The 10018-nt window shown below is 51.3% G+C and overlaps 1 protein-coding gene across 1 annotated transcript in view; it reads right to left on the bottom strand.

Annotated features, from left to right (window-relative positions):
- Nucleotides 1-1663, bottom strand: part of DOC2B (double C2 domain beta) — a 35604-nt gene extending 33941 nt beyond the window's left edge. The window contains exon 1 of the mRNA XM_081029784.1: nt 703-1663. Coding sequence (XP_080885910.1) covers nt 703-1087 — 385 coding nt within the window. The 5' untranslated portion in view covers nt 1088-1663. The remainder of the gene's footprint in view (nt 1-702) is intronic.
- Nucleotides 1664-10018: the final 8355 nt, after the last annotated feature.

Here is a 10018-nt window from a genome sequence, read left to right on the forward strand (position 1 = left end):
GGGCTCAGCCCCGGGAGAAGGAGGCGCGGGCTGGGGGCGCTTCCTGGCGGAGGAAGCAGGCGTAACAGGTGGGCGAAGGTCGGCAGCGCCGGAGAGCGCAGTGGCGGGGTACGCAGACGTGGGAGGAGGAACCGCCAAGGGTTTTTCAAAGGACAATCGGCCCCACAGTCCTCTGGTCTCCGGCCCGCGCGCCAGCGAAGCCGCAGCGCTCTGCGGGCAGCCGGGCCCATCCAGCAGGGCCGCCCGGCCCCCGGCCCCGCCCGTCAGACCCTGGGCCGCGGAGCGGGCCCGCAGCGGCTCCCGGGCAGGGCGACACCCGGCGGCCGACAGCAACTGGTGTCTCCCCAGGGCAGCGCCGCCCCGCCCGGGAACAGAAGCCGCCGCCCGCGCTGGAGCTCCCGGCGGCGGGCCGAGAGGGGGCGCGGCGCGGGTTCCGGGAAGCCGGACCTGGGAAATGGGACGCCCTCGGAGGGCGCCCCCACACTTCCCACGTCTCTGGTCGGGGTCGCGTGGAGGTGTCGGGGCTGGGTCTGCAGGGCACGCGCAGAGCGCACAGACCCGCGAGGGGGCCGCGACCCAGCGGGGGTGTCTTCCCAGGGTCGACGAGAGACCGCCGAGGGCGCGAGGGGCCGGCGAGGCCAGGGAGCGCGCGAGAAGCCGAGCCAGGGGAGGGGGCGCGACGTCGGCGAGTTGGAAACTTACTGCAGTCGTCGGACTCGTAGCCGTCGGCGTCCGGCTCCTCTTCGGGGGGCTTGGCGGGCGGCCGCGCCGGGCTGGGGCCGGGGCTGGGGCCGGGGCTGGGGCCCGGGCTCGCACCGTAGGCTCCGAAGAGCTGGTCGACATCCTCGTCGGCGTCGCGGGCGCCGTCGGAGGGGCTGCGGCGGCCCGCGCTGGCCGCGGCCGGGGGCGCGGGGGCGTCCGTGGGCGCAGCCGCGCGGGGCCCCGCGGCCGGGGGTAGGCCCCGCGGGAAGCGAGGAAAGTAGTCGGAGATCTGCTTGATGGGCCGGATGGGGCCCGGGCACACGTCGATGGCCATATGCTCCTGGATGCTTATGGTCGCCTTCTCCCCGCGTCGCCGGAGGGTCATGCAGGCAGCGCTGCCCCGCTCGGGCGCGGCCCGGCCTGGCCCGGCGCGGCCCCGGCCCGGGGGCGTCTCAGCAGGCCGGGGAGCAGCGGGGGCTGCGGGCAGCGCCAGCGGCGCCCCCCCGGACGTCCCTGACGCGGCTGCTACCTGCTCGGCAGCGGCTGGCGCGAGTGAGTGCCAGGGGCGGGCAGGCAGGGGGCGGGCCCAGCCCGCGTCACCCGGTAGCAACCAAGCCGTGTGCGGGTGCGGGCTGCGCGGGCGGCGCGGAGCCGAGCGAGCTGAGCGGCGCCGCACTCACTCGCACTAACACCCGCGCGCACTCGGGCCTGGGACCCCGCACGCGCACACACGGGCGGGCAGGGCCACCCGGGCGCCCTCCACGCTTGCAGGACGTGCCGGGAGTTGAGAAGGGACCCGCAGGACGCTCACTCCTCACTTTCCTGCGGGTGCCAGCTCTTTCTGGGTTCTGTTTACTCTCACAGGACACACGCATGTGTGCAAGGACACTCCGACACACACAAACGTGTGTAGACACTTGGCAGAAGTGGCCTCTAGCTCATACCTGCAGGACACAGACACAAACATATGTATCCACACAGAGTCGGTTGAGGTTGCCCTGGCAGGACGTCCCCGCACAGGACACACACACACAGGCTTAGCGGGGGTCCGGGGACTCAGGGCACAGGCTTCCATGCCCCTAAACATGCCTCCCAGGCACCCAAACACACCATGGAAGTGATCAGGGGATTCCGCCCAGACACACGCCCACACTCACACATCGCCACACTCCTAGGACTGCTTCTCACACTAGCAGGAAAGCTACATCCTGAGCTAGCCAAGGTCATTGCTGAGCACAGTCTGTTCACACTTCCTCAGGTCACATACACATATACACCCCGTAAACTCAACTTCGCCCCTCACTTGGCCAGTGAGTAGCTTGAAGGGACCCATGGGGACAGGGTGGGTGAGACTCTCCATCACAAGCTGTGGTCGGGAGGGGGGTGAGGGCAGGCAGGGCCTGGGCAGAGGAAACCTTCCCAAAGAGTGATGGATGAGGCACAGGTGGAAAGGCAGGGCGTGGTCTGCCCACTCTCTCAGGCCTCCCACGTGGTCAGATAAGGAAGCAAATCCCAGACAGCCCAGCCCCAGCTGCTGTCCCGCTTTCCGGGAACAGAGCTCTGTCGGGAATTGCTGCTGCTTATACAGGTGTGTCTCTGGAAAGCCCTGGGCATGGACGTAATCCTGTTTACTGTCTGGTTTCTACTGACAGATCAGAAATGCTTATCTTCTTGGCTGGGTCCCTGCCGTAAGTCTGAATGATGGACTCCAACCCTGTGCCCTTCCCTCCACCATAACCCCTCTGGAAGGGTAGGGAGCAGAGACAAGGGAGAGGAGGTCTTGCCCTCATCACTTCCAGCTGCATCATTCTGGCACATCATTTATCTCTATGAACCTCAGTTTCCTCATCTGTGAAATGGGGCTAATTCAAACCTCACAGCCTTATCGTGAGGACCCATCAATCGTAAAGCATGACAGATAAAAGGTGCTCAGCAGGGTAGGCTTTCTCTTCTCACTTCCCGTGAGAGATGAGAGTCACTGTGAGAAATGATGGAGATGCCTAGACCCCCAACAATCATGTTTCACGTTAAGTTCTGCACTGGGTGGTGATGGTCACTACCCATCATTGAAAACTATGGTATACTGTGTCAAGAATGTTCAAATCTATAATCTCATTGATTCCTTATACTACCCCATGATGTAGGCAGGGTTTACTGTTCCCATTTTGCAGAGAAGAAACTAAAGCTCAGTGACTTGCCAAGGGCGACTGCTGGCTGGTAGCAGAGCTGGCATTAGAACTGACTTTTTAAAAAACTTTTTATGGGGAATAGCGTATTTCTCCAAGGCCCGTCAGCGCCAAGTCTTTGTCCATCAATTTAGTTGTGGAGGGCACAGCTCAGCTCCAAGTCCAGTCGCCATTTTCAATCTTTGGTTGCAGAGGGCGCAGCCCACCATCCCATGCAGGAATTGAACCAGCAACCCTCTGTTGTTGACAGCTCAGGCTCTAACCAATGGAGCTATCTGGCCACTCCTCTGGAAGCTCAGCAGCATCTCATTGCCTTCAGTCTAGTTGTGGACGGTGCAGCTCACTGGCCCATGTGGGAATCAAACCGGCAACGCTGTTGGTCAGAGCTCACGCTCTAACCAACTGAGCCATCTGGCCACCGCAGAACTGACTTTTTGAGGCTTCCACTCTCCCCTCCCTGGATTCCCCCTCCTCATCCCTACAGAGGTCCAGGGGTCAGAGCAGAGGTGGAAACATAAGCAAAACCTTGTTCCCTAAACCTTCTCCTGGGGCTTCTTGGATGGGGATGGCCCAAACTGAGGAGGAAGAGGGGAAGAAGAGCCCTCAGGGGTTACAGTAGGAATGAACCCACCTGGGGACTCCCTAAGGACAATCTGGGATCCTGGTGGGAGAAAAAAATCAGCCTTCCAAGAGTCAAGGGCCAAGGGAAGGACAGGAGAGCCTGAAAGCCTAACACAGTGGGTTTCTCATTTCCAGGAATGCTTACGGAGATTAATCCTTTAATAGGCACAGAATGACTTCTGTGCCAGAGGTGGCTGCATCACTAAGTGATTATGTAATGATACAGGGTATTAAACACAGACATTGAACCATCATTTCATAATTCTTTCACTTGAAGAGCAAGGGAATGTTGTCATTCTACAGATGGGGAAACTGAGGCTTCAGGAGGTCAAGTGACTGGGAATGATTCCTGGATATCCTGATCCCTGACCCTGTGCCCTTTTGATATCAAAGTGTTCACTGGGAGTGAGGACAGAGGGGGGCTGACAGCTCCCTTCTGACCTCTGGAACTTCTGTGGGTCTGACTTTTTAGAAGATCAGCTCACAGCTCTTGGCTCTGCAGGTGCTGGCTCTTGGGAGGGTCTAGAAGATATGGGGTAGAGGGCAGAGATTCCAAAGCACAGAAATGGGGGACCCTAGGATGCACACTGGAGAAACACAGGGCATATATGGGGCCAAACTCTGGCAGGTGGTGGAGTCGAAAGCCACTCTAAGGGGCCGGCCCAGTGGCTCAGGTGGTTGGAGCTCCATGCTCCTAACGCTGAAGACTGCCGGTTCGATTCCCACATGGGCCAGTGGGCTCTCAACCACAAGGTTGCTGGTTCGATTCCTTGAGTCCCACAAGGGATGGTGGGCAGTGCCCCCTGCAATTAAGATTGAACAGGCACCTTGAGCTGAGCTTCTGTTGAGCTCCCGGATGGCTCCGTTGGTTGGAGTGCGTCCTCTCAACCTCAAGGTTGCTGGTTCAACTCCCGCAAGGGATGGTGGGCTGTGCCCCCTGCAACTAGCAACGGCAACTGGACCTGGAGCTACAACCAATCCACAACCAAGATTGCAAGGACAACAACTTGACTTGGAAAAAGGCCTGGAAGTACACACTGTTCCCCAATAAAATCCTGTTCCCTTCCCCAATAAAATCTTTAAAAAAAAAAAAAAAAGAAAGCCACTGTGCGGTGTGAGTTCTTCCAGCTGAGATGGGGTAGGGACCCTGGGGGGCTAGAATTGGTGTTATCTAGGCAGTTGTGCAGTTTCTAGAAAGAGTATGGGCTGTGGAGTCAGGCAGAATTGGATTCAAAAGCCAGTGTCTGCCTCCTTCTAATTGTCTGACTTGGGCGAGTCTCTTAACTTAGACCCTCAGCCTCAGCTGTGGAATGGGGGAGGCCAGCAACAAGCTCATGAGAACTGAAGGTGGGGACAGACCGTGCATAGCGCAGTGCCTGGCATGCAACAGGCACTCAGTGAATTGTAATTCTCTTGCTCCTGCCTTCCTGGTGCAAACCATCATCATATGCTCTGTGCTGCCTCAGTTTCTCTACCAGTGAAGTGCAGTTGGCTGCCCTCTTTGTCTACCGCAAGGACCAGGCGAGAACACTGGGGGAAGTGCAATGGAAAGTGAATGTACTTGCCAAGGTGGGGACACCAGCCGGTATGTGTGGGGCTCTTTAAGCAGCTGGACGTGTCCAGACCCCATTCAGTCATGTCACCTCTAGTCTCCATGCTGGGTGGGCAGCTCAGCAGCTGGACCAGCTCTTGGCAAAGTTCAATGGGTAGAATCTGCCCTTACAGCCCCAGGAACCCTATGCCCTCATTCCCCCCCGACCCCCACATGCTTTTCCCACAGGCTTCTGAGCTCCCACCTGCACTAACACACAAAGGCCCCCGTCCAATGAGGTAGAAGTGGGTTCTGGAAGGATGGTCCTGGTATCTGTACCTCCGGGATGCCTATTAATCATGCAGATCCCAGCCCCTGCCTCACACCCACTGACTAAGAGTGAAGAGTCTGGGTGCATCTAATCAAGCACCCCTGGGTTATTTTTATGCACAATTATTTTTACGAGACTCGCCGGGTTAGAAGGTGCTAATGGTTTAATACAGTGATTCCCACCTGCTTGGCTGCCTCCACAATGTTCAATGTGCAACACCTGGGGGTGTACATCAGAATCTTTAGAGCACTTTGGCGAAGTCCCAATGGGGGAGTCTGATACATCCCGCTTTGCGCATTGTGACCTGCTTCCTGGCTGAGAATCACCAGTTAAAGCCTCTCCTTCCACTGGGCCACAGGCATTTTACAGGAAATGACTTTTACCCTGCACTTGGCTGGATGTCCTCAGTTGGCACCTCTGGCTGGTGTCCATGTGCTCTGGGAGGAAAGGCTCTCCCTGACCCCACCCTAACGTGTACCCCTATTTTCTACCCTTTCCTGATTACAGGCGGAGCTCTTGGCATGCTATGCTGATAGAACTTTCTCTACATTAATAGCAATTTTTAACCCAAAGGTGGGCAGCTGAGGGAGGACTTCCAAGCAGTTGCTGGTTGATGGAGAAGGGGTCCCTCTCCATTCACCTATTTATGAATCCACATTTTAACAAATATCGAGCACCTACCCTGTGACAGGCCCAGTGCCGCTTTCTGTAGGGGGTCCGGTGATGAATGAGGCCCCGTTTTCCTTTAGATTCTGGATGACAAAGGGTAAATCAGGACAGGACATGGAAGCCATCCTCTCTGGCTGATGGCTGCCTCTTCCTTGGCCCAGAACATGGCCTTGGCACGGAAAGTATGGTGGAGCGCCGACATAAGCAAGTCAATGTAAAAGTTTGCAATATAGCTTGTGGCAGCTGAGAGGCAAACTTGATATATTAAGCAATATTAAAAATGCAGCTCTTTCTGGTAATTTATTATGCACACTCTCATAAACACATTACACTCGTCACAGTACATTTACTAGCACTAGTGCTACCAGTGGGAAAAAGTTAACACTTACCTAATGATGCTATTTTACAGATGGCAAATTCTCCAAGAGGGGCTGTGATGGGCTAAATGACTCTAAGAGAAGTTTGTCTCCTTTCCTCCCCAGAACACCTGTCCAGTGGTTTGCAGACCACAGGTCAATGAGCTCCTCACCTCACCCATTCCTCTCACTTTCCACGTGAGGAAACTGAGGTCTATAGACCTGGCTCAAGGTCACATGAAGGACACCTGGAACTCACATGCAGGGGCTGAGTGGAAGGACTACAGCTCTCTCTCCTGCCACACAGGCCATGGTCTGGGCTGCTGGATTGGAACGAGGTCAAGATGAGAGGCTCACCTGCCAGGAGGGGCTTAGCCCAGGATCAGGGTGCCTCTGGCTGGAGATCAGATGCCAGGGAGGGATAATGCTGAATCCTTAGAAGCTCCAGAAATAACCTGGTAGAGGACGGGGGTAGCCCGAGGCTTAGGTGACAGCACAGATGAGGCAGTGCCCATACTTCCTGCTCCATGAGACCCAGGGACCCCTGCAGCTTGGGGTCTTGTCCTAGTGTCTTCTGGACTGGGATGGACATCTCAGCCTAATGAACAGGTTAGAATGGGCAGGCGCTCTAGCTGCCAATTTTGAAACCCAGGGCCAACAGCCAAAAATGGTCCCTCAAATAGCTTTTAATTACTGATCCAATTCAGAGGGTATTAAGAATGCAAATGGTGGCTTCCAATTTCAACTCTTTTTAAAAAATAAATTTATTGGGGAATATTGGGGAACAGTGTGTTTCTCCAGGGCCCATCAGCTCGAAGCCATTGTCCTTCAATCTAGTTGTGGAGGGCACAGCTCAGCTCCAAGTCCAGTCACCATTTTCAGTCTTTGGTTGTAGGGGGCTTAGCCCACCATCCTATGTGGGAATTGAACCAGCAACCTTGTTGTTGAGAGCTGGTACTCTAACCAGCTGAGCCATCAGTTCGCCTCTCTGGAAGCTCAGCAGCAGCTCATTGCCTTCAATCTACTTGTGGAGGGCGCAGCTCACTGGCCCATGTGGGAATCGAACCGGCAACCCTGTGTTCAGAGCTCATGCTCTAACCAACTGAGCCATTCGGCAGCCCCCAATTTCAACTCTTTTCACTTTCTAAATTTACAAAATATTTCAGTCATACAAAAAAGGCCGAGGGTAAAATGTAAAGACTGCCCAACCCACCAGCCAGCTTAAAAAGAAAACATTATAGGTTCTTCAAAAAGCTAAACACAGAATTAGCTTGTTACCCAGCAATTCCACTCCCATGAATATACCCAAAATAATTGAAAGCAGGGACTCAGATACTAGTACACCCATGTTCATTGCAGCACTATTCACGACAACCCAAAGGGAAACAACCCAAGTGTCCATCAAGATGACTGAAGAAACAAATGTGGCAGATCCATACCATGGAATATTATTCAGCTCTAAAAAGGAATGAAGTTCTGATCTATGCTACAATCTAGATGAACCTCGAAAACATGTTAAGTGAAATAAGACAGACACAAAAGCACAAATATTGAATGATTTCACTTATATGAAATATCCAGAATAGGCAAATTTATAGACACTGAAAATAGATTAGAGGTTACCAGGGGTTGGGGGGAGGAGAAAATGGGGAGTTAGTGCTTAACAGGTACACAGTTTCTATTTGAGGTGATGAAGAAAAAGTTTTGGAAATAGTGGTTATAGTTGCACAATATTGTAAATATGATTCATGCCATTGAATTGTACACTTAAAAATGATTAAAATGGCAAATTTTGTATTTTATATATTTCACCACAATTAAAAAAAATTACAAATGCATTTGAAATCCCACATTCTTCTTCCATTCCTTACTCTCCCCAGAGGCAAGCACTAGCTTGCATTTAATAACTATCACTCCATGCATTCATTTTTACATTTACTACATATGTATGCATTTACAAATGATACATGGTACTGTTTGGCATGTTTTAAAACTTCATATAAATGGTAACATTACTCATTCAACTGATTTTTTTCACTTGTCACTGTTTGTGAGATTCATTCCTACTGGTGCATGTAACTATAGTTTGTTTTCATTACTGTATAATGCTCTACTCTGAATACACCACAGTTTATTTCTTCTTTCTCCTGTTGTACATTTAGGTTGATTCTCACGTGTTGCTATTATAAACCTGTTGCAATGGGTATTCTTGTCTCCTGGCCCACATATGGGAGTGTTTCTTTCTAGCTTCCTGGACAGAGAATTGCTGGATTGAAGGACATGTGTGTTTTCAGCTTGACCAGATCGTGTCAAACTGCTCTTCGAAGTGGTTCTGACCATTTCCATTCCTCCTCGGCCGTGTATGAGAGTTTCAGTTCCTCTGTGTCGTCATCCACACTTGGTATCGCCAGACTTTGAATTTTTGCTGGTCTGGTAGGTGTGAAACGGCATCTCGTTGTGTTTAATTTGTTCTTCTTGCTAACTAGGTGCTGTTGCATTTTTTTTCTACTAAGGGCATGCATGCACTGTCAATAGATACATGAAGCAAATTGAAAATTGAAAAGTTTCTAGCAATAAGGGATAGGTTACATACAGTATGATTCACCTGTACAGTGGAATATTATTTAGCCATTAAAAAGGACAAGGCAGCTCTGTGTGTTATGGAAGACATGTTGATATTCTGATGCACTAAAGACCGTTTCATCTCAGACATACTGTTAAATAAAAAAGCAAGAGGCATAAGACATTGTGTTCTCTTTGTATATAAATAAAAGGATATATACATATGTATACATGTATATATTTACATGTGCATATATATACACATATTTATATGCATAAGATACCTCTGAAAGAATAAACAGAAAAGAATAAATGAAAAAAGAGTTCATCTGGGAAGGAAACTGAGCAACAGGGAAACTTTTCTACTCTGTTCATTTTTACCACAAACATGTATTACACAAGAAAAAGAACTAAGCTAGGGATAGGCAAATTCATAAAGACAGGAAATAGAATAGAGGTTACCAGAGGCTTGGGGTGGGGTTATTATTTAATGAGTACAGAGTTTCCCTTTGGGATGATGTTCTGGAAATGGGTAGCAGTGATGGTTGCACAGCGTTGTGAATGTACTTAACCCACTGAATCATACACTTAAAAATGGTTAAAATGGTACATTTTATGTTATGTATATTTTACCACAATAAAAAAGTAGGAAAAAACATAAGCCCCACAATGAAAAAATTTTTTAATTGCATTATTAAAAAAATAATAATTCAAAGAGAGTAGAACTTAAAGTTCTCATTATAAGGCAAAAGTTTTTCGTAACTGTGTGGTGATAACGTTAACTGGACATATTGTGGTGATCATTTCACAATATATACTAGTCTAGAATCATTATGTTGTACACCTGAAGCTAATATATGTCAGTTATACTTCAATAAACAAATTATAAATATTTAAAACGTCACTGTCTGAATCTCTGGCCTGAGATAATTCCTAATCCTGGCTCCACGGTGAGGTTGGTGGGAGCTGGGAGGCAGGACCTGGGTCTACCATGCAGGACTCCCCATGGGAGGGGTGCTCTGATTTCCACAAGGCAGAGTCCTCAACTTGGCTGAGCACT

The sequence above is a fragment of the Rhinolophus hipposideros genome (assembly GCF_964194185.1).
Source record: "Rhinolophus hipposideros genome assembly, chromosome: 20".
Lineage (NCBI taxonomy): Eukaryota > Metazoa > Chordata > Mammalia > Chiroptera > Rhinolophidae > Rhinolophus > Rhinolophus hipposideros.